At 41.6% G+C, this 24,589-nt stretch overlaps 1 protein-coding gene across 4 annotated transcripts in view; it reads left to right on the top strand.

The window, feature by feature from the left end:
* Ncapg2 (non-SMC condensin II complex subunit G2) overlaps positions 1-24,589 on the top strand; it is a 61,144-nt gene that overhangs the window by 9,810 nt on the left and 26,745 nt on the right. For all 4 annotated transcript variants that reach the window (XR_010048146.1, XM_013152315.3, XM_063250854.1 and 1 more), the window contains exons 7-18: positions 703-837; positions 2,525-2,619; positions 4,046-4,115; positions 7,204-7,290; positions 9,041-9,136; positions 10,130-10,255; positions 12,144-12,323; positions 14,902-15,054; positions 18,207-18,429; positions 18,850-18,953; positions 21,599-21,772; positions 23,677-23,747. Coding sequence is in view for 3 of the 4 variants with exons in the window: in XM_013152315.3 (XP_013007769.1) it covers positions 703-837; positions 2,525-2,619; positions 4,046-4,115; positions 7,204-7,290; positions 9,041-9,136; positions 10,130-10,255; positions 12,144-12,323; positions 14,902-15,054; positions 18,207-18,429; positions 18,850-18,953; positions 21,599-21,772; positions 23,677-23,747 (1,514 nt within the window). In the remaining variant the exon portion in view is untranslated. The remainder of the gene's footprint in view (positions 1-702; positions 838-2,524; positions 2,620-4,045; positions 4,116-7,203; positions 7,291-9,040; positions 9,137-10,129; positions 10,256-12,143; positions 12,324-14,901; positions 15,055-18,206; positions 18,430-18,849; positions 18,954-21,598; positions 21,773-23,676; positions 23,748-24,589) is intronic.

The following is a 24,589-nucleotide window of genomic DNA, read 5'->3' as shown; positions in this document are numbered from 1 at the left end:
CTGCTCATTGACCAGCGCTGTGATTTTCTCTGCTGGCAAAGAGGGACTGAGAAATCTATTTGTATTGGAGTTATTTTCATGCCATCACTGATTTATCTTTTTAAAATTTATTGTTCTGCTGGGGATATAATTCAGTGATCAATGCCTGGCAAGCTAAAGGTCCGGAGTTCGATTCCCAGTACCCCTTGTTCCCTGCCCCCCAATTCATCATCCCTGCCAATATTATTCTACTTTTAAATCAAGATTCCATCTTCAGTGTTTTCCTAGTAATATAAACCTGTGCTATTCAGTACAGTAACCCCTAACCACATGCAACTATTTCATTTAATGCTAAAAAATGGAAAAATTTGGGTTCTTGGTTGCAGTAGTCCTGGGATCTCAATCATTGGGATCTCAGGAGCCAGATGTGCCTGGTGTCTGCTGCGTGAATAGGAAAAGTGTCTTGGCATGGTGGAGGTTGCATTCAACAGTGCCAGAGTTCTGAAAGCTTTTTCCTGTGTTTAAAAAAAATTGCTTTCTAGAACTACAAGTAACATTTCCAGATTTTAAGATTTTACTTGTCACTGTTTCCTGCTTTGGTGATTCATCTACAGTTATTATTATTATAGATATAAAATATACATAATTTGAAATAGACCTTACTATTCATTTAAAAAAAACTCTATGTGCTAGGTGTAACATTCTTTCCTGTGTTATTCCTAGGGTGCAGATGTGTGTCGGCTCTGGCGGGTTCATCAAGCTTTGTATTGCTTTGATTATGACTCAGAGGAGAGTAGAGAAATTAAAGATATGCTGCTTGAGTGCTTCATAAATGTTAGTTACATCAGGAAAGAAGAGGTAATGAGTCTGTCTCTTTTGATGTTTGTAAGCTGCTTTTTTTTTTTAAGTACTGGGAATTGAAACTGGATACCACTGAGATAAATCCCTAGCACATTTTCTTTAGTAAATGTGGCCCTTCTGCCTTAGCCTCTGAGTAGCTGGAATTTGTAAGTATGTGCCTGTACCCAGATCCTGCTGAGCTGCCCTTAATGCTGTCTGCACTGTGCCTACTGTCTCTGCGCAAGAGCCAGCAGGACCACTGAGAGCCGTGTGTTTACCGCGTGTCGTTTCTGTGGCACAGCAGTGTTGAGACAGACACTTCGCAGGTCCTCGTGTATTTTATCGTGAAATAGAAGGTGATAGGTGGGCCGTGTGAGTCTCAGTTTTCTTCCCTAACCTCGAACAGCAGTGACTCTTCCCCAACACCCTGTGAGAAGCAGATAAGGCAGGCATTTGGGACCACCCACAGGTGAGGAGCACAGGAGGTCATTGCTGTTGTCCTCTTCATTACTGGAAAGATGACAGACACTGGCCTGTGCTTACAGCGTCTCCAGGCTTATGAGGGAAGAAGTTACTAATGGAATCAGGCAGATAAATCTTTTGTGTTGGTCTATACACAGGCAGTGATGAGTTGTACTTGTTTATCCCATATGTGTGTTAAAATGTCCTTTTCATTTTATTTTTATTTTTTGAGGCTTTTCTGAGGCAGGGTTTCACTATATGGTTCAGGCTGGCCTTGAACTCACTTTATAGCCCTGGCTGGCCTCGAACTTGTGCTGATAATTCGGCTCAGCCTCCTGAGTGCTAGGATTACAAGGCATGCACCACAGTACTTGGCTAAAACATCCTTTATAAAAAGATTGATGTGCTGGGTGCCCTGCCTCAAAAAGAGAAAAAGATCCTAACGTGTAACTCGTTGTGAAGTCTCTGGGTTCAGTCTTCAGCACCAAAAAATAAAAAAAATTGATGTGCTCCTTTGGCGTTTAAAGTGTCTGCACTCAGTTTCCCAGTCAGATTTTAATGACGTACTAGTCATTTTCCTGTACTCTCTTGGCAAGTTCTTGTGAAGGGCTGCTGCCGTTGCTGCATTGGCATCACTGCAGCATGCTATATCTCTAAGACGCAGAGCTCTCAGTGGATGCTGGAGAGCAGTGGGGACACATTGTGCTATCACTGACAATTTGGAGTTGACGCAGTCTTCAGAGTGTAAATACTGTATTTCAGACTTGTGTATATAGTCCAGTAGCCTATATGCAAATTATTATATATGATTAATGTTACTTGTGAACCGAAGGCTCTATGTATTTGAAAATTTTTGTCTGGCAATCAGCCTCTTAACAAAACGAGTCTCAGTTTTTTTATTTGTTAAAAGGAAAATGTACTCTTAGTTCAGTTCTCACTTTCTAAGTGCTAGATTTCAAGCATTCTCTGGTTTTTAGCTTAGCTGTCCATGAGAATGTTGCTGGTTCTATGTTATATCTACTTTCTGTAGGGATGGAGATGCCTAGTGTAGCCACTTGATGGGTGGTAGAGGCCTCTGTGCCCCAGAAGCAGTTTCTGCAGACAGGAACCGCCAGTGCTCTTCCAAGTTAGAACAATGTATACCTCCTGTTTGGAATGGCTAGTTTTGATAATATTAGGTAAAGGCCTGTTTGTTAATGGAAACTTTCTATTTGGATAGTTTTATCCTATTTCTTATTTGTAGGGAAGAAGATTTCTTAGTTCTCTCTTCAATTGGAATATAAACTTTATTAAAATGATTCATGGAACCATTAAAAACCAGTTACAGGGATTACAAAAGTAAGTATTTCAAAAGTTTCTTCTATCTTAATTGATTTTGAAAGAGTTATCTGACTTTTAGGGGTTATTAATATGTCGAAAACTTTAAAAATTATAACTTATACTACTGTATCACTAGGCATTTTTTTTTTTTCCTTTTTCTGAATTTTTGGGTCAGGGTCTCACTACGTAGCCTAGGCTGTCTTCAAATTTGTGATCTCCTCCCTTACCCTCCTGAATGCTGGAATTACAGATGTACACCACCGTGCCTGGCTTTTGCTTTTCTTCTATAGGAAATAATCCTTTAAAGTGATCATTTAGATTAAGATTTTAATATGTGATAATTGTTTAAATAGATTATGTGGCCCATCAGACCTCAGCCTCACTACAAGCCTGTGTCATTTTGGTAGCATTTAGACTATAAACTACACCTCTCAGGTGAGTATAGGAGCTGTGTGGTTGCTGAAAAGAGTGCTGCATGTTAAGAATGGGGAGAAGCCAGCGTGGAGCTTCTGGCCTCAACACTGCCTCTTGCAAGGCAGGAGTCAAGAACTTTCATTTTTCCTGTGCTGGTGCTGAGCACTTGGTCTGCATTTTAAGTGTCAGTTTCCACGACTCTCCTTTGAGGTTGGCTTTGGTGACTGAATTTCCCAGTTTCAGGCAGCCGTGTAATTATTATTATTACTATTTTTTTGTCTTTTTCTTTTTTTTTTTTTTTTTTTGGTCTTTTTCGTATTTTTTATCGGTACCAGGGATCGAACTCACGACTGCCTGCTTGCAAGGTAGGCGCTTATGCCGCTGAGCTAAATCCCCAGCCCCAGCCCTGTAATTATTGGATCTCTTGATTGCAAAGCTCCTACTGGATTCGCATTGCTTTCTCTTACTTCCTCATTTGCAGACTAATAGGTTTTTTTTTTTTTTTGTCTTTTTCGTTTTTATCAGTACCAGGGATCGAACTCACGACCGCACACTTACAAGGAAAGCGCTTATGCCACTGAGCTAAATCCCCAGCCTCTGCAGACTAATAGGTTTAATAATACATTTCTAAATTTCTATGATTGTAATGTGAACTCTGGTACGCTATAGCTTCCTGTGGTTGAGGAATTAGAGCCTGAATTGTCCAAAGTGAGTTCAAGTCAATCATTTACTTATATTTAGAGTTTTGACTTTCAGATTGGGTTTGGGCTTATGTCTCAGTTTCTCTGAAAGTGGGAAAGTTGTGGTGAAGCCTGTGCTGAGGCACAGGAGGTGCCAGTCACTTTGATTTCCACTCACCGTACGTGTCCTTTTTCTGCTTTCCACTACAGGGAAGTGGCAGCTTTGAACAGCAAGTTAAGGCCTTGCCTAACCTGAGTCTCCTCTCCCGAGGACAGTAGCATACCTGAGACTATATGTGCTGAAGGTGTATTTCTTTAAGTTCGCATTAACATTTTTATTTTTTTAATAGATCATTGATGGTGCACATTGCAGAAATTTATTTCAGAGCTTGGAAAAAGGCTTCGGGGAAGATATTAGAGGTATTTTGATTTTATTAAATGTTTATTGTATTCTAGTTACTAAGCACACAGTTCAGGGAGATCTACTTTAAAACCCTTCTTCATGTTACCTGTGAAAAGAAGCCAAATAACAAATCTCTGTGTGATGGATGTGGGTAGTCTGCACTCTCCCTGCACTTGCCTGTGTCCCTTTCTGAGATATGCAGCTGGACTTCTTTTGGGATTTTGCCCCAATTTTGGTTGCTCTGGGTCTGTAGAGCCATGTGTAGTTATTGGGTACTCGGGTGATAACCATTCTGAGTTGAGATGTGCTATACATGGAAGATACATGTCAGATTTCAAAAGCTTTGTACAAAGAATATCTCTTACAGTACTTTCTACAGATTCCAGTTATAGGTTGAAATAATAGTAATTGGATGTACAGTGTACATTTATGTATAGTGTAATATTAAAACACTAAAGTGTATTATACATAAACATATACATGTGTAAAATATGTCTATACAAAAATACTATTAAGATATTAACCAAATGCATTCTTCACATAACAAATACCTATGTGTTTTTAATGTTACCTCTAGAAAGGGTAAAGCTGGGTACACAGCCTGTTGTTTTTGTAGCTAGTGCCATTCAGCACCTTCAGTGCCTGAGGTAACATTGTTTTGAGAATGTAGAGATCTTCATTTTAAATATGGATGGTCGGCCTTTAGCAAGTGTAATAATTACGTTATGAAGATGTGGTGATATAGTTTAGAATTCCAGTTAAGCATTCTGGGACTCATTTGGACAAAAATCAAGTGTTGGACAAAATTCAGGGTAATCAAATGTGAAAGTAAAATTCTGCTCTGAGTGCAAAAGTGTCCTTGGAGAGCCACCTCCACCCTGGTGCCGCTCTGGGGAGCAGGCTGTGGTTGTGGCAGGATAAGCAGGGTGTAGTTTGTTTCTGCCCACATGAAGTTTGGTTTCCACTGGGAGGGCTAACCAGTGACTTCTGCTTCTAGAAAACAAAAATTATCTGTTATATTTCTACATGGACAGTGTTTAAAATAGTTTTAGAATGTGTAATTTATTTTTTGGTACTGGGGATCAAACTCATGACCTCACGCTTGCCAGGCAGGCGCTTAAGCCGCTGAGCTAAATCACTGGCAGGTTGTGTAATTTCTTGAGCAAAGTGGCAAAGCCAGGGTGTCATTATGCATTTTTTCATTGTGTTTTTTTTTTTTTTTTTAATTTTAAAGAGGACAAAACCAAGGAAAATAAAACTATAGTTACCATAATGCCATTAGTTGTCTTCAAAATAGCTGCAGATACCTTCAGACATAGTAAAAATCAAACAGAACAGAATAGAAACAATAAAAACAAAACAATGAATGTAATAAAGGACTTCAAAACAAGCCAAAAGTACATCCAAAACAGCTACCATAATATGTCTTGTTATCTTTTAAATAGCTGCTCATGCCATCAGATTTAACATAAAAGAGAATAAAACATAACCCAACAAAACAATGAAGATGATCTAATTTCCAGGCAGGGGCTGCTTCTTGATGAGGCCTTGTTCTCTCCCTTTATAGTCTACTAATGGTGCTGACTCACGGAGGGAGGCTTGAGTGGCTGTTCCCACTCCGGCAGTGGCCCACTCATGCGCTAGTTTCTAGGCGAGGATCACCTCCTAGTGAGGCTGGGTTCTCTCCCCCTGCAGTCCATGAATGTGCTGACTCACTGAGGGAGGCTTGGGCCTGGCTGTCCCCACTCTGGCAGCGATCCACACATTCATTGTGTTTTGTTGCTGCACAAAATAAGTTCTCAAGAATAATATTTGTCCTCAAAGTGTCCCCCTTCCCTTTCTCCAATAGTGTTTCAGAGAACAGGAGTTTGTAATGAGTACCTTAGGGTAACTGGACATGTACAAAATTTGCACCAACAGTATGTGCTTCTCAGCCTTATTTCCTTTCCTTCCTTTTCTCCTTAAGTTTTCAATGCAAATTCCAGATGTGATATTTCATTTCTACCTACTTTATTGTGCATCTCCAAAATGTTATTCAGTGCCATTATAATACCTTTAAAAGTTATCAGTAAGTCTGTCATTTTGGAAATAATCAGACATATCCATATTTAAACCTTTTAGGGCTGGGTGTGGTGGTACATGCCTATAATCCTAGCACTTGAGAGGCTTAGCCAGGAAGATGTATGTGAGTTCAAGGCCAGCCTGCACCACATAGTGAGACCCTGCCTCAGACAAAATAAAAAACCAGAAAAAAAAATCTTATTTTAACCTTTTACTTTCTGAAGGTGTCTTTCTCAGTCTTTGCTCAAGATCCAAAAGGTTGCTCCCATGGTCTTGACTGCTCAACCACTTACTCCAGACGTTTGTCCCTTGCTTCCTTTATGGATCTGTACCATGGTGCCTAGGACTCCATCTTCTGGTAATTAGTTTGGGTCCCGCCCTCGTGGCACAGTAGGTTTGCAGGTGGTGTGACCTGTCTCATATCCCATCACACATGCAGCAGGACACTTTGCACAATTAGTGATGCTGAAGGGAGTGTCTTTAGCATTACTTGAGAAGAGGCCATGCTGACAGCAAAACTATCTTGTGTCTTTCCTGGAACTTGCAGGCCCCAATAGGTTGCTTACGGGGCTGTGGAGTTTTGGCTGCTCCTACAGGCTGGCTTCTTTTGGGACTGTCAGTGCAGTGGGCTGTACAGAGCTCTCACATTTTGTCTTGCCCAAGCCTTTCTCAGTGGCAACCTCAAGTGATCTTATTTCAGTCACTTCAGAGTTCCACCCTCCGTGGAGGGGGACTTCTGCTTAGTTCTGGGCAGCCAGGAAGAATAGGTCCAGGTCTTCCTGGCTTGGGGTAGCTCCCACCTGGGGGTATGCACCTCACCCCTAGTCCCTACACTCCCCTGTGAGCTAGCCTCTAGTGCTAGTTTTGCTAAGCATTCCTCTCGGTATGTGAGGAGGAAAGGAGGTGTGGAGAAACCTTCACAAAGCTCCAGGAAAGGATGGGCCCAGGTTTCAGGAAGGTCAGACCCTACTGCATGCTGCAGGACCACCACCCTTCCACCTGTGGGACTCAGGCACTGAGTGCCAGGTTGCATTTGTGTTTCAGACTATCGAAAATGATTGCATCCAGGATTTGATGTTCCATGGCATCCACCTTCCCAGGAGGTCCCCAGTGCACTCCAGAGTGCGGGAGGTGAGCGTGCATTTTCTTTTCTTTTTTTTTTTTTGTGTCTTTCTCCTTTTTATCGGTACCAGGGATCGAACTCACGACTGCCTGCTTGCAAGGCAGGTAGGTGCTTATGCCGCTGAGCTAAACCCCCAGCCCCAAGTGTGCATTTTCAATCCCGTCAGTTGTAGTACATCATTAAGATTGTGTCCACAATTAGTGGTGCTAAAGGAAGTGTCTTCAGCATTACTTGAGAAGAGACCAGGCTGATAGCATAGTGTTTTTATGTCACTTTGGTTAACTTTAAAAATTACGTTATATTTGCACACTGTCATTTAGAGGGTTTTCTCAGAATCTTAGTATTTGGCAGTTTTATTCTTGCCATCAACATTGTAATGAGGAAAGAAAAGGTACGCTGTTGTTGAGACAGTCAGAACTGTGCTATGAAAGAGTTTTGAGAGCTGGGCGTGGTAGTGCACTCCTGTAATCCTAGCACCAAGGAGGCTGAGGCAGGAGAATTACTGCCAGTTGAAGGCCAGCCCAGGCTACAAAGTGAGTTGAAGGCCAGCCTGAATTGTGTAGTGAGACTGTGTCTCAAAAAGACCAAAAATAAATAAATATGAGTAAATAAACAAAAAATGCAAGAGTGAGTTCTAACGCATGTAAGTTATATCTCAACACAGTCATTTAAACCATCTTTCTATGACATGACTATGCTGTTGATACCAAAATTCAATAGTATGGACACAAAAAGGAAGTTGCAGATTAAAGCCTTTTATCTCCATCAACAAAACTGAAATAGGGGCCAGGGATATACAAAGCCTTTTATCGCCATCAACAAAACTGAAATAAAGGCCAGGGATGTACTTCAGGGCACAATGCTTGCCTGGCAAGCGTGAGGCTGTGAGTTTGATTCCAAGTACCAAAAAAACAAAAACAAAAATGTCCTGAAATGAATTAACAATGTGAAAAAGTAATCCTCATCCAACAGTTCTCTTAGGGTTCTAATAGTACAAGTTCAAATGTAGGCTGTTGGCTAAGAGCTTGCTTAAAGTTTTCTGTTTCACTAATGAATTTTAACTTCTAGAGGAGTTAATTACAGAACTAAGGCGAAGGTGATTGTTGATGGGGTTGTACATCTGTACAGTTTTGGGAAGATTCTGGCTAGAGAGGAATGGAACCTCTGGGGTGACATGTTTTCTGATTATTCATAAACTTGGTACCTAAATTAACTTGTCCTATGAAGGGTCACAAGTAGTGACCCCTGTTCATCAGGAAGTCGTGTCCAGAGCCAGTGTGTCTCACTAGTCAGCAGCAGCCAGTGTTGTGAGCATTTTGGAACTTAGAAGAACCATTTCCTTTGTACCCTGAAGGTCAGAGGTTAAATGTCAGTTTTATTGAGGTTATGTGGCTATTAGTAGGCCGGTAGAAATTATTTATTTTTAAAAATTTTTGTTTATTGTTTTCTGAGACAGGATCTTGCTATGTTGCCCAGGTCAGCTCAGGTGATCCTCCTGCCTCAACCTCCCCAGTAGTTGTGTCATCATGCCTGGTTTGGATAGTAGAAATTAGAACCCAACCTATGCTATACTAGCAAACCTCTGGTGCTTATTTCTGTCTCATGCTTCATTGCTTCCAGTGCTGTCCTGCTTCTCACCAAGGAAAGCAGTCATAGGATGGAGAGAACAGGCCCTCTTATTGCTCTTTTCAAATAATAGTTTCAAAAAGGAATAATACTGTCTTTTCATTTTTGTGTTTTTCTTTTTTTTAACTATAGGTGCTGAGTTACTTTCAGCATCAAAAGAATGTCCGGCAAGGAGTGGAAGAGATGCTGTATAGATTATATAAGCCCATTCTTTGGAGAGGACTAAAGGTATACATTTTAAACAGTAGATCCAATGAATCTGATGCTGGCCAAAGGGGAACAGTTGGAATGTGTTATGTATATGTACAGATTCCCCATGATAAATGTAATCATTATGTACTACTAACATGTACTAATAAGAATTAAAAATTAAACATAGTGTATCCACATTTGGGTGTCATAATTCACTTTGAATTGACCATTGCTAACAGAGTCCAGTGAGTCAGTAAAAAGACGATAGGCAGCTGAGTGCTTTGTGGTATTATATAGAGAGAAATGTTCTCTTTCTTTCTTTCTGTTTATTGTTTTGAGATAGGGTTTCACTGTTTTGTCCAACTTGGCCTTGAACTCCTAGACGCAGCCTCTTGAGCACCTGGAAATGCAAGACCATGTCTGGCTCTCAAAATGTGGGGTTTTTTTTTGTTAAAAGCACTTCTTTAAAAAAAAAAAAAAAAAAAAAAAAAAAAAAAAAAGCACTTCTTGGATGTGCCTACCTAGAAAACTCGAGCAGTTGAATGCCAAGTAAGGGGCTGTTTTGAAGTTGCCAAGTAGAAAGAGGGTGTGTTTGAGTGCCGCCAAGGCTGGTTGGGCTGCAGAGCTGTCCCCGTACCCATCCTCTAGCCACCCAGCCAGTGACTGGCCAGAGGCCTGGCATTCTGGTGAATGTGGGAGTCTCTTCTACAGACGGCCATCTCTGATTGACATTAAGAATGCACTGAAGTAAGGAAGCTGATCTTTTAACATCTGTTGGCACTGAACTGGGTTTTGGCTTAGTTTATGGCAGTCTTAACAGATTTGCTGATTGATTGATATTGGAACCCAGGGCCTCACAGATACTGAGCACACACATATTACCATTGAGCTACCCTTCAGCCCAGTTTAACCAATTTAAATGTTATAATTCTAAGTCTGGTTTGAGATAACTGAAGTGTTGCTTTGGAAACACTAGACTTAAGTCTTTGCTATCTCTGGGATTCTAAAACTATTCTCTTGTTTTTATAGGCCAGAAACTCTGAAGTTCGGTCAAATGCTGCATTGTTGTTTGTTGAGGCATTTCCTGTTCGAGATCCTAACTTCCATGAGATGGAGATGGATAGTGAAATTCAGAAGCAGTTTGAAGAATTGTATGTATGTATCTTATGTGATGGAGGTGCTGATGGGCACTGCTGTTATGTGAAGGCCACTCCTCAGTTCTGGATTAGAGCTGGCTCTGGTTGCCTTCTACCAACCAAGGAGCCCTCCTTGACACGTTCTGCCTGCTCCTCCCTTGTGGCTCAGTCTGTCTTCCCAGTGTTTATTGCAGGATCCTCCCCACAGACCTGGACTTGCTCAGTGTGTTTACTGGTCCTCATGTACCTTCTTGCTGCAGGCGTTGCTCTGTGTCTTCTGCTGGGAGCCAGTGCCCTGTCTCTGCAACCCTGATTCTGGCCTTGCTTCAGTGACCCCTTGTGGAGGGTTACAGTCATACTGTCTCTGCTTCTTCCTCTGAGTCTGACCCTAACTCTGTTTTAGAGAAGTTCCTCAGTCCTTTCATTTGTGTCATCACTAAACATTTTACTTAGTGGGGAAAGAGCTAGATAAGTGCTTAATCCATTTAGAAGCTCCTGGATTTTAATTTTTTCGTTTTTAATCTCGTGTTTGTTTGTTGGTTTGTTTGTTTCTAAACATAATCATCCCATTTGATCTCATCAAACTCCCAAGTCATTGTCCCCATTTTCCTGGGTTCATGTGAACTTGTATCTAGCTAAAGAATCAGATATTCCTAAATTACAAGTTTCCATTCTCTTTTTCTTTTTCTGTTTTTTGTTTGTTTGTTGTTTTCCTGGCACTGGGTTTGAACCTTAAGCCTTTCAACTGAACTATATTCCCATTCCTTTTTACATTTTTTTGAGACAGGATCTTGCTAAGTTAAGTTGCCCAGGCTGGACTTCAACTTGTGGTCCTCTTGCCTCAGCCTCCCTGAATGCTGGGATTACAAGTGTTCACCGTCACGCTAGGCTTCCTTTTCTTTTTAACGTGCTCCTTTGAGCTTGTTGGAGAAGTTTAGCTACTAGGTTTCCTAGAGCTTGTTTTGTAGAACTCATTTCCATGGTGCCTTTAACATGGCACTGGGCCCTCTCTTACGTTTCCTGGGAATCGGTAGTTTACATACCGTTGAGGGGATTCACATGGTGCATCTATGTTTGTGTGTGAGAATTTGCCCTGGTGGTATTCTGTGCTTCCTTGGAGGGTATGTGACCAGACTGTCTTATTTTCTCCTTTAAAATTGTTAACTGCTGTAGACAGTGCTGGCCTGCATTAGTGCATTACAGCAGAGTTGTTTTACTGTGGACCCTGTGCCCCACAGCATTTTGGGATTCCAGATAGGTGTCTCTATAAGTAGCGTCTGCCAGAATGCTTCCAGAAGTTGACAGATCTCACCAAGGTATAGGAGCTGATGTTTGAGGCTGCCACTGAGAGACCTGTAGATGGAGGTGGCACATAGCACCTCATGTTCAAGGTGGCTGTTAAATGCAGGAATTCACACAGTGAATCACAGTGGTTTTCCTTACCTGTGGGTTCTCTATCTAGATTTTGCCCACTGCACTTTGAGATTTGAAAAATTGTGCCTGTACTGGGTATGTACAGACCTTTCTTGTCCATGTTCCCTAAATGATACAGTACAGTATCAGTACTGAACTATAAATGATATAGAACAGTAGCTATATACATAGCATTGTTTCAGGTATTATGTGTGATTGAGGGATGATTGAAAATACACAAGAGGATGTGTATAGCTTATGTGCAGATGCTGTACTGTGTTAATGTAGGATTTCAAACAACTGGATTGGTACCCTGATCCTGGATGCCATCTTTCTTGGGTACTGAGAGAGAATGGGTATATGACCAGTATTTTTATAACTTTAAAAGTCTGTTATTAAGTTCTAAATTCCCAAAGTGCTAAATACATAAAGAGATATTAATAGTAAGGGAGCTCATTTAAGATTTTTAAGCCTTTTCCCCCTCCTGCTTATAGAGCCTTCTAGAAGATCCTTACCCGATGGTCCGTTCAGCAGGAATCCTTGGTGTTTGTAAAATAACGTCCAAATATTGGGAAATGATGCCACCCACCATTCTCATTGACCTCCTGAAGAAAGTAACTGGGGAGCTGGCCTTTGATACCAGCTCAGCAGATGTGCGTTGCTCTGTCTTTAAGGTAAGATTTTACAGTTGTTAAAAAAAAAAAAAGAAAAGAAAAGATTTTACAGTGTGAAACTAACATTTATTGTAGAATAGTTGTAAAGTACAGAAAAGAGAAAAGAAAAAAAATCAACCATTATTCTCCTCCATAGAGATAATCCTATCAATACTTTGGTTGTGTTTCTGAAGTAAAATTTAAAAGAAACCAGAACTGTTTTTTACAGACGTGGCTCTTGACATAACACTAGTTAGTTGTTGGGCATGGTGGCGCATGCCTCTAACCCTAGCACCCTGGAGACCAAGGCAGGAGAACTGCTGCAAATCCAATGCTAGCCTGGACTATGTAGTGAGGCCCTGGATCAAAAAACACAAACAAGTGAATAAGGAAATAAATAGATTGTTTTTAAAAAAATACTAGTAGTTAGTTTAGTGTTTCACAAGGATGCTCCTGGCACCCTGTGGTGCGTCTTAGAGAAAAGATACACATGTGTAAACAGGCATGGAACATGGTCTGCAGGACCAGTGAGGTGATGTGGCCTGATTTTCATGGTGTGGGAGGCTGAATGCTCTCCGAATCCAGTGCGTGTGTGTGGCCCAACAGTCTTGTCACGTGAGCATGGCCGTGATGTTTCTGCCCCCTGCTGATCCTCAGCCCCTCTGAGGTGTCTGGCACCTTCACAACTGACCAGTGTATAGATCTTTCTTACAAAGGGATTGACTTTGATTTGTACAAAGCTTTGTATGTCCACATACAAGGACTAAAATGTTAGGCATTTTTGCACTCTACCTGCCAGCCCTTCACTGGCTCATCATGTCCGAAGACAACTCACACCTTGCTTCCTGAGCCACCAGGACACAGTGCCTGGGGTTTGTGGAAATTGTGACATGGATGTTAGGTGGTGGTCACTGATTTGTTTTCTCTTCTCCTGTTGGTGATAGAATGAAAGAGGGAAGATGTGGTGGCAAGCCAGGGCAAGTACCTAGACTGTGCCACAGGTGTTGTAGGCACTGGGTTTAGAGAGTGTGACACTGTCAGAGTGGCAGCTGAGAGGAGCTAAGTAACCTCACTTTCCCACCCTGGTGATAGCTGTTGGCAGCTGCTGGCTCCTGACACTTAGCTCAGTGCTAGAGATTTTCTCTTTCCTTTCAAAGAGACTGATAGGCTGAGAGATGGTCTTTGGCTGTGCTGTCTTTGTCTGGTGCCCCTTTGTAACCTGTCTGCCTGGTTCTCTTCTGTATCCTTGCTGTGGGATCTGTTCTCTCCTTTGTTTCTGCTCAAGTATCCTGAAGGACAGCAGCTCTTCCTTGGTCACCCCCAAGAAAGGACCCCACCTCTTCCTCTGCAGAGGAGTTTCTAGATGCTGCTGTTGGGTGTGTTAGTGATTGCTCTTTTGCTCTGTGGTCTTTGTTAGTGCACCCTTTTACTCTTAAAGAGTCCCTAAGTGTTCAGTTCTCTTTTCCTTTTTCCCAGATCCACTGGAGTCATATACTCCATACCCACAATTTAAATAAAGAGGGGTTTCCTTTTATGCATTATTTCAAAGCATTCAGTCCATGGTCACTTGCTCCAAGGCAGGAGCAGCACTGGGAAGGGCTATAGCAAAGCAAAGCTGTTTAGTTCATGATGACTGGGAAGCAGAGCAGGGCAACAGTGCCAATAACAGTGCCAGTAATAGATGCACCCTTCCAAGTCAGCCCCCTGTGACCACCTCCAGCTGGATCCTACCCCCTAATAGCGCATTGAGCTGTGAATGTCAGAGCTAATCCACTGACGAGTCCAGCTCTCACATGATACAGTCACCTTTGCAGAAGTCGTGCTGGTAAGTTTGACCGTCATAGAGGGTCTGGACCGAAGCGAGGCTGCCAAAGGCCTTGGCAGCCAGGCAGACATAGAGATGGGTGGATGGATGGATGGATGGATAGATGGATGAGTCAGCCTGTCTTTGGGTGTGGTACTTTAGAAAAGTGGCTCTGTGTACTTGAACAGCATATCAGCATAGGCTCTTTTGGTAAGAACTTGCAAAAGTGTTTTTAATAGTAACACAAAGTAGAAGAGCACTGGGGATGTGGGCACTTAGATCCTGAGCTGGCACTCATGGGCTCCTGCAGGTGCTGGCTTCCCATCACTGTTAGGGTCTGATTGTGTGCTGGTCAGTTCTGTGGGTTAAACAAGCATGGATCAACATCAGTCAGGAAATACAGAGTTCATGGACTGTTAAAAGATAAATTGATTCTTGATTCTGCTTTAGAAGTGCTCCATTTGGCCTGCATGTTCTCATTCTTTCCACCAAAACCCTCCACTGTTTAGCCAAGAGGAAGTTCTGAAGATTTCTTTTATAACTGCTTCAGTCTTGTTTGAGTGCAGCAAAGGATGTGATGATTATTGGTTTTGAAACCACATCAGTTCACTAAAAATATGCTTTGGATATGAAATTTTGAGGAAATTATTTTCTGTATGTATATTATCTCTCTAGTGACTCTAATAAACACCTAACTTCATGTCTTCTGAATGAATGTTTCATACCTGAACTTTTTTTTTTAACCTGAACTTATTGGCATGTTATGATTTTTGAATGGTTTTTCCTTTGACACAGTGCCTGCCGATAGTATTGGATAACAAACTGAGCCATCCTTTATTGGAGCAGCTGTTGCCAGCACTCAGATACAGTCTCCATGACAAATCAGAGAAAGTGCGTGTGGCTTTTGTGGATATGCTGCTGAAAATCAAAGCTGTGCGTGCTGCAAAGGTAGGTAACCAGGAGTGTTCTTATTGGAGACATGAGATAAACAAGTGCATTTGTTTTCATCTAAAAGGAAGCAAAGTAATTTTTTTTTTGTTTTGGGTTTCACTAGATAGTTCAGGCTGTCCTTGAACTCACTATGTAGCCCAGCCAGGTTGGCCTTGAACTCAACAGTGATCCTCCTGCCTCAGCCTCCCAAGTGCTGAATTACAGGCATATACTACCACACCAGCTGTAAGGGTCTTAATAACTGCATTTTAAACAGATTGATAGCTGATATATTTGATCATGTTTGTGTCATAAAATTCTGTCTTGTGTTTTCCATTGAAGGTTCCAAAAATTCAAATGTTTGTTTCCTTTTTGAAATACATTAATATAAACTGTCCCTATTACATGTTTTTTTTTTTTTTTAACTTTTTTTTTTGTCTTTTCCCTTTTTATCAGTATCAGAGATCGAACTCACGACTGCCTGCTTGCAAAGCAGGCGCTTATGCTGCTGGGCTAAATCCCCAGCCCCTACATGTTTTTTTAAAATCATATGTGACAGTGTTTATTGAAATGTTTGTTATAGTATTTAAATACTAGATATCTGGTAGGCATGGAAGTGTTACTTGGGAAGATTGGCTATGTGCCCTGTCTTCACAAGGGAAGCAAGAAGATACTTACCTGGTAATAAGTGGACACTTAGGCATTGTATAAGCTGCTGATATGATTGTCCCCTGCAGTGCTCATTCTGTTTAATTTCTTGCTTAACATGTTAGGTTGACCTCCATGTTACACGGTAACACTGTAATTTCTCTATTTCGCATCCTGAGAAATTTCCTTTAAGTTCTGTTTTGTTGTGCCACAGGATTTGAAACACCCTAACAGGTCCATCCATATAGGGTCATTGGAGTGTGTTCATAGGAGAAATGATTCTATGTGGCTACAAAAGAACAAAGAAAGATATATCAGTAAAATGCTGAGTGCAGAGTGCTCGTGGTGTGTGGCCAGTAGCACAGACAGGGAGTTATGTATATGTAGGCATCTGCTGAGGTATAGTAAGGGACCTCCAGAGGAGACGAGATACTAGTGACCACTGCCTGAGATAAGGCAGGTGTCCAGGGCCAGGGTGGGGCTTTGTTTCCAGGAGTACACATGTGTTAGAAGAAACCAAGATTTAGAGTGATGTCACGCCCAGTTGAGTTACTTGGAGCTTTTGTTGGAAATCACAGATCCTATGCTCTGTTTCTGGCCTCTATTCATTAGCTGGTCTGTCTGTCTATATGTGTTAGTGTCTGAATACTGTGCTACCTAGTTTGTTCCAGTCTCACATATTGTAAGCTCTCCAGTTTCACTTTCTTTCAAAATTCTCTGGCTATTTTGGATTCTGCATTTCATTTGGAAAAAGACGGCATATCAGTTTCAACAAAACCTGCTATAATTTTCAATGCGTGTTTTTGGTTTCTGTGTTGTGTTGTGTTTTGAGACAAGGTGTTACAATATAGTTTAGACTAACGAACTTACATTGTAGACCAGACTGGCCTCAATCTTACAGTTAGTGACCCTCATGCCTCAGCCTTTCTTGCTGGCATTACAGAGTGTGCCAGCGTACCTGGCTTGCCTTTTTTTTTTAAACAGCCTATTAAAACTTTAATTCTCACTCTGAACTGAATATTTTTAGTGTAGTATTTTGTTTGAAGTATAAAATGTTTTTGCTGGTGATTTGTGAGGTAATGGTTGGTAGAGAAATGTAGGTAACATTCCTTTTCAGTTTCTTACTGGGATCTCAAGAGAACTGGAGAAAGTGTCTGGAGACTCTGGATCTCACAGTGAAGTAGAGTGTGATCTGTCCTGATTTGGCATGTTACAAGTGTGCAAGGTGGACTGCAGTATGGAAGAGATGGAGGAAAATACCTGGCTATTGAGTGTGGGGTAATGAGGGGCTCGTGTTGAGAGGTGCTGTCTGCTATGGTGATGGGGATCCAAGAGGAGTACCCTCTGAGAAGCGAGTAGGGTGTACGTATCAAAACTAGTACCTCTTTACTTTCTATTTTTGTTTTTGGTGTTGTGTTTTGCATTTTGGGTTTTATTTTTTATTTTTTTGTGCTGGTGGTGGAACCCACAGCCTCATGCATGCTCAGCAGGCAAGTGTTCTACCACTGAACTGCATCTCCTATTCTAGTTGCACAGTTTTGAAATACTTTTTATATTGTGCAAATTATGACATTTTAAGAAATTTAAAAAATGGTTAGGTTAATAATCATGGCTATTGTTTGGCACTTTACTGTATATTAATCATAATTAACTTTCCCTACTACCTTATACTTGGGTGATTTATATGTTGGTATTTTTTCTTTTTCTTCCTTCCTTCCTTCCTTCCTTCCTTCCTTCCTTCCTTCCTTCCTTTCTTCCTTCTTTCCTTCCTTCTCTTCTTCCTTCCTTCCTTCCTTCCTTCCTTCCTTCCTTCCTTTTTCCATTTTCATTATCTGTCTGTTCTCTCTCTTTCTCTCTTTCTCTTTCTCTCTTTTTCTTTCTCTTTCTCTCTTCTCTCTTCTCTCTTCTCTCTTCTCTTCTCTTCTCTTCTCTTCTCTTCTCTTCTCTTCTCTTCTCTTCTCTTCTCTTCTTCTCTTCTCTCTCTTTCGACAGGCTCTCATTCAGTAGTTCAGGCTGTCTTTGAACTCACTGTGTAGCCCGGACTTGCCTTAAACTTGTAAGCTTTCTGCCTCAGCCTCTGAAGTGCTGGGATCACAGGTGTGTGCCACCATGCCAGTTTTATTTTTGTTACTCCATGTGTACACTCTTTGTTTTCTTTGTTTGAAGTTGGTACATGTATATAATACATTTTAATTCCATTTTCATCCCCTTAAAGTGTAGCCTTATTAATTCTACCCTTCACAGAAAAATGACTTTCTAATATAGTTATTCTAAAAGAATTTTCTTTTCTTTATTTTTCTTTTTTTGCGGTGTTGAGGATGGAACCCAGAGCCTTCACATTGAGCTATATCTCTAGCTGTTTTTAAACATTTTTAGTCAAAGTCTCAGTCACTAAGTTGTCCAGGCAGGACTTGAACCTGTGATCTTCTTGCCTCAGTCTTTGTGTTCCAGAAATGTCCCAAAGCAGTTTTGGAGATTACGTGGGTAACTGCTGGTTTCCTTCTAACATGTACTCTTTACAGTTTTGGAAAATATGCCCCATGGAGCACATTTTGGTTCGGCTGGAATCAGAGTCTCGGCCTGTGTCCAGGCGCCTGGTGAGCCTTATCTTCAATTCCTTCCTGCCTGTAAACCAGCCGGAGGAGATCTGGTGTGAGCGCTGTGTCACGTTGATCCAGATGAACCCTGCAGCCGCCCGGAGGTTCTATCAGTATGCTCATGAGCATACCGCCTGCACCAACATAGGTCTGCCTCTGCCTTCCCGCCCTGGCCTGGTACATGGTTCCTAGTTGCCAGGCTTTGTCCCTTTAAGAAACTTCATGCATTAATAAAGTTCGTAGTGGTTCCCTTTAAATAACTGAAGTAGCTGGGATTATAAGTTCCCTGTTAGAAATTAATTCTGGGGGCTGGGGATTTAGCTCAGCGGCATAAGCTCCTGCCCTGCAAGCAAGCAGTCGTGAGTTTGATCCCTGGTACTGATAAAAATGAAGAAGACCAAAAAAAAAAAAAAAGAACTTAATTCTGGGGGCTGGGGATTCAGCTCAGTGGCATAGGTGTCTGCCTTGCAAGCGTGTGGTCGTGAGTTCGATCCCCAGTACCAATTAAAAAAAAAAAAGTTAATTCTGTAAAAGAAACGTCGAAGTTAACTGTTATTAAATGTTTTAGCAAAGCTGATCCATGTTATTCGCCACTGCTTGAATGCCTGTATCCGAAGGGCATTACAAGAGCTTCAGGAGGACCAAGAGGAGCGGGAGAAGGAGAACGTGAGCGTGAGTGCTCAAGCATTAACTTGATGGGATTCCTTTTCAGGCTATACCATTAGGGTTGTCTTTATTTTTTACTTGTTTAGTAGTGATAGTAAAATATTGGAGATAGCTCTGGATCTAGATACAGATACGGTACTGATTCTGTAGTACTGATACTAAAGGTGGTGTCTTTCATACCACATGACACAAGGTTCTACTAAAAACATTTTGGGGCTGAATTTCTGCACATGAACCATTTGTAGAATTGTCTTTTTACATGTGATTTATCAGAGGAACTCTTTGCTGTTTTTTAAGATTCCAAAATGTCCAATTATAGCAGAAGAAAACAGTATTTAAGACTTGGACATGCTGGTTACCAATATTAAGCTGTGGCATCTAAAGTAAAACTTCAGGGTTGTTTTTTGAAGCACCTGGCTAGATAGGAAGCTGACCTGCAGAATGTCAAAAGCAGTTTCTCTCTGCTGAAACTGGTGCTGGTGTGCTTACTGCATGGCAGGTCCTGGGCCCATGGTGCGTCTTTGCTGCTGCTAACCCTGCCCTGTCCCCTCTGGAGAGGCAGTCAGGTATGTCCAGACTCTGCCTCTTCCACATAGTGTCTTCTTAGCCAACGCCAGCATATTCCCTGTTACATCCTAGCAGACCACTAGCCATACCCCCGCCAGCCATTTTTCCCTTTTCTTTTTGCCCCACAGACACTTACTCTAGGCTAAAATTATTCAGGAGGAATTTTACTAGAAAAGTATGGGGAAACAGGTGTGCAGTAGAGGAGGAGTAACATAAGGAGATCCTTAAACCACCACTGCCTTAAGTAGCTTCCATCACCACCCAATGAAGTCCCCACTGAGCACTCAGAGCCTAGCTGTGTGATGGGCAGAGAGTGAAGGTACCCAGGTGTGGGACAGACAAACTGTCTCTGGGCCACAGTGCACTGGCACTTCTGGGCCACAGTGCACTGGCACTGGGACTGGAAATGCTTTTTCAAAGGGAAAGATGTGTGTATTACCTTAGTTGAGAAGCTTTTCTATTTTCTAAATACTGAAGGAATTCCTCACTTCATTGTTCATACTTAGACATTATTGAGAAAGCTTGCATTGTAACCTTTTGGTCACTAGAAAAGACAAGAGTTTAGAAATAAGTACTCTTGTTGCATCCTGTATAAAAAAGTTTACATAACTTGTCATATAGGCATTTGCATTTTAAAAAGAGGTTTAAAATTGCATAGCTGCATTGTAACCTGTGTTAGAAAAATATAGTACATCATATGTGTATAGCTATTCTCATTGTAAGAATGTCTACCTGGCTAGAGGCAGAATTCTTTGGAGTGTCCCTTTATGCCTTTCTTGACATTTGCTAAAAACCGAAGATGTTTTCTCATAAAATAAAAAAGCAGGGGCTGGGGATTTAGCTCAGTTGCACAAGCGCCTGCCTTGCAAGCGTGCGGTTGTGAGTTTGAGCTCTGGTACCAAAAATACATATATATATATATATAGAGATAAAAAAATAAAAAAGAGACCTCATATTTAATGAACTACTACTAAAGTGATGTTCTTGAAAGGATTATATTGTTTTTCTTATGAAACTTTATGGATGAGCCTGCTGCACTAAATCATGGGAATTTTTAGTTTGTTGAAAAACTGTGTGCTTGTGTTTTCCTGAGCGTGTCCTTGATAGTGCGAGGGGACCACATACCTGAATGCTTGGTGTAAACCACAAAGACACTGTGACAATCCTCTTAAACTCACAGCTGTGATGGGAAAAAGTAAAATCAAATGCTGTGTGGAAACTGTCAGTCTGCTTTTTAGATTGTTCTTTTGCTAGCTTTTATACCCTTAGGAGTTTCTTTGCTTTGTAAATTTGAATGTCTTCAATGTGTTTACCCCTATTAAGTGCAAGTTGAAATTGCTAACTTTATATAGAAACCATATTTGGTTTTCTGTACCTTGGTTAGTCACATTTAATTTTTCCTAGTGTCACACTTGTGCAAGCAACAAAAAAAAATACCAGACCTGAGCTGAATCATGCTACCTGTGTCAAGACAGTCTTTATGACCTTGACTCGGAGCCAGGTGCTAACTGCCCTGTGTGACCATCCCACAGGCCTTTGACACAGGGCCTCCAGGGAGCGAGTCTGTGTCTGCATTACTGGGGTAGTGCTGGTCACCGGGACAGATGAGGATGTTTGGCAGTGCTGGCTGTGCTGCCAGCTCTGTGGGCAGAAGGGCTTTACTAGAGTGTACTTGTGGTTAACCCAGCATACTTAAGTCTATGATCGTTGTGCACCAATAGCGTATGTTCAGGAAAAGCTAGATGACAAAAATAAGACACCTGCCTTGTAGTGGGTGTTTGTCCTGAGCCCTTGTTATTCCCAGCTCACGTCTGGGTTCCACTGGCTCAGACTGAAGTGGTGGTGCTGGGTCCTGCTGGGCGTGGAGGACATAGAATTAACTTAGAATTTATTTCTTGGGTAGGATTTGAAAAAATATTTACCTCCCTAGTTGAGACTCTATAATAGAGAATCAAGTCATATTAGGATATAAACTGTAGACTTGATGCTCTTTACATTTCTGCCTTAGGTCCATAATTCTATAGTACTCTTTTCTCTTAGTACTTGTCATTACATTCTTCACAATAACACTGTTTGTGTCTTAGGTTCTGGACAAAACACTGTCGGTAAATGATACTGGGTCCATGGCAGGTTTACTAGAAATCATTGTGATTCTCTGGAAGAGCATCCATAGAAGTCTGGAAAATAATAAGGAGGTCAAAGTTTACACTGTTAACAAGTTTGCCTCTGTGCTTCCAGAGTATCTGAAAGTATTTAAGGTAAGTCTTAGAATTGGGGGATGATGAGCATGCTTACTCCTATGTGAATTTGTTATTTCTGCCGCCGGAAGACTGAACTCACTCTTGCCTTGCCATAGGATTCATGTTGCTTGGCTTCTGCTTCATATCCTTTGACGTAGAGCAGCGTATCTGTGAACGCCTGCCTTTGTGCCCTAAGGACCAGACATATTCCAGGATCCAGGAGTGTGCAAGACAGGAGAAGGAGGCTTAGTGAGCAGGAGCTGCACTTGCACCAACCCCAGTCCCCTCTATAGCCTGGAGGCACTTGGAGTAGATGCCCCATGGTACTAGGATCATGTTTGTCCAAAGGACACACAGAACTGTCTATGCCTTTTTTTTTGAGGCAAGGTCTTGCTGTGTAGTGCAGGCTGGCCTTGAACTCATTTTGTAGCCCAGGCTGGTCTTGAACTTATGGTGTTCCTCTTTCCATAGCCTCCCTAACGCTGGGATTATAGGTTGGCACCACCACTCCTGGCTCATTTTTTTTAAATTATTTTTTTCTTAATTGACAAAGCTTGTGTGTGTTTATTGTATTTGACATGTTTTGAAATATGTATACTTTGTGGAATAGCTAACCAAGCTATATAACACATGCATTACCCACATACTTAGCAATTTCTGTGGTAAAAACTATTAAGATGTGTTATTAGGGATTCCTGAGAATGCTGTAAGATCTGTTGTTGCCAACTGTGGTCATCTTGCTGTATAGAAGGTCTCTTTTTCCTGTCCCGTTGGAACATGTGTTCTTTGGTGGACAGTTCACTCCTTCCCCACCCTGCCTTAGTCCTATTAGCCATCATCTTTCCATGTCTGGTTTCTATCTGGTTGAAGGCAACCCTCTCATTCCTTGATTTATTTCTGAACAAGTTCAGGTATTTTATGTCTTTGGTACTGGAAATGAAACACAGGGCTTCGAGCACACTAGACAAGGGTTGAATTACTGAGCTATATCTGAATCCTGCAGAAAGTTCATATTTCAAAACCAAATTTTTAAAAAAGATTATTAAAAGTGCACAGTTATTCCCAGCTATTAAAAAGCATAATTTAAATCCAAAAATATGTGTCTTTTGAACCACCCTTCCCAAATGTTATTCTGTGGTCTTCTGCTAAACTGTGTGTGACTTTTGGACCACTTAGCTTTGACTATGGATCCTTGTTTCTGCGATAGTTAAGTCTCTGACCTTCAATCTGTTCCTGAAAGGGAAACATGGCCGCCACACAGGCAGATCATCTCAGTTGCCAAATTCACTAGTAAATTTTAAAGCACAGCTCATTACTGTGGATTAAGAAACCAGTGTTAGGTCAGAAATCCAGAAGGTCACCAAAAGCCTATAGCATGGGGCAAGGACAGCAGATGAGCCAAAGTATGAGGTTTCTGTGACCAGAGAGCACAGTGGTCAGTTAATCCTGGTGTTTGTGAGTGGTTTTTCTGTTGCCAGGAGCTGAAATAGGCTGTGTCCCCTCCCTCGAAGCAGCAGACCTGAGCTACCCCTCAGTCTCCTTGTAGTATTAAGAGTGAGTCTCTACTGGGAGTTGGGGGCCAGAGGTTAACTAAATGCAAATGATTGCTCCTGTTTCTGTTTCACATATATTTTCAGGAATAGTATGTCTTTTTCCTTTAGAATTTACCATGCCTTCATTCTGCCAGCTAACAATGTTTCTTGTGGGTTGTTTTTGAAGGAGTCTCAGCAATTAAAGTCTGCGTAAGTTGTTTCATTATTGCAATATCGAGATTTAACTTTCCCTTTATGCATCAAAAAAATTGTAAGAATGCTGACTGAGGGACTTGGGGAATGGATGATTGAAAGTCATAGGTGAAGCTCCCAGAATGTCTGAGTGTCACAGACCCTATGTTTGTTCTGTTTCCCTCCCTATCTTCCTAGGATGACCGCTGCAAGATCCCTTTGTTTATGCTGATGTCCTTTCTGCCAGCATCTGCTGTCCCTCCGTTCAGGTATGCTGCAGTGTGTGGACCTTAGCTGTGGCACCAGTCAAGCCACTGATTGCCTGTGTTCAGCTTTACTTCGGAGCCCTCCTCCTCTGCGGGTGGCAGGATGTGCTCGTGGTGAGCTCTGGGACTGTTGAGCAGTGAGAGAGGCCCTAAGGATCTAAGGCTTAAAAGAGATTTTGTGACCCCTGGTGAGGTGAGCTTAGAGGCCAAGGCTGCTGCTGGCCTCCGACAGCTATGAGCACTCATGGCCTGTGGCTCGAAATATGCAGAACACAAAATACATATGGAATCAGAGTCCTGGTGTGAAAGGAAGAATGTTAAATATTATGTGCTAAAATGATTTGGATAGATTGGATTAAATAGGTATGCTGCTGAGATTCCTTTCACTTTTCTTTACATTTTAAAACATGTTGCTAAAATTTTAAATTACACACCAGGTTTGATACTGTTTTTTTCTTTTTTTTAGTGCTCACGGCCCATGCTTGCTGAGCTAGTATCCTGCCACTGAGCCACACCCGTCTTCTTTTGCATACTATTTTCTGTTGGACACTGTGGTTCTAGAGGCTTTAGTGATTTGGTTACCTCTGTTCAAAACAAAACAAAACAAAACCAAAAAACCAAAGTCTTTTGATGCCAAACAAAAATTAACCCCTTGTGTTATGAACTCTTGCTGTAGAATCTGAGAGACATAAGAATGGAGGGCTACATGTTTGGAGACATAAGAGAGACATAAGAATGGAGGGCTACATGTTTGGGGTTCCTGATCATCTAGGGCTTTCAAAAACTGCTGTCCATGCATTGTTCCAGGAGGCACGCATATTCCTTTAATGTCGTAAAAAGAGTCT

Source organism: Cavia porcellus, unplaced genomic scaffold (genome assembly GCF_034190915.1).
Source record: "Cavia porcellus strain 051 isolate PalLab524CR breed Dunkin Hartley unplaced genomic scaffold, mCavPor4.1 scaffold_6, whole genome shotgun sequence".
In the NCBI taxonomy this organism is placed as follows: Eukaryota; Metazoa; Chordata; class Mammalia; order Rodentia; family Caviidae; genus Cavia; species Cavia porcellus.
This window is presented reverse-complemented; position numbering and strand designations above follow the sequence as displayed.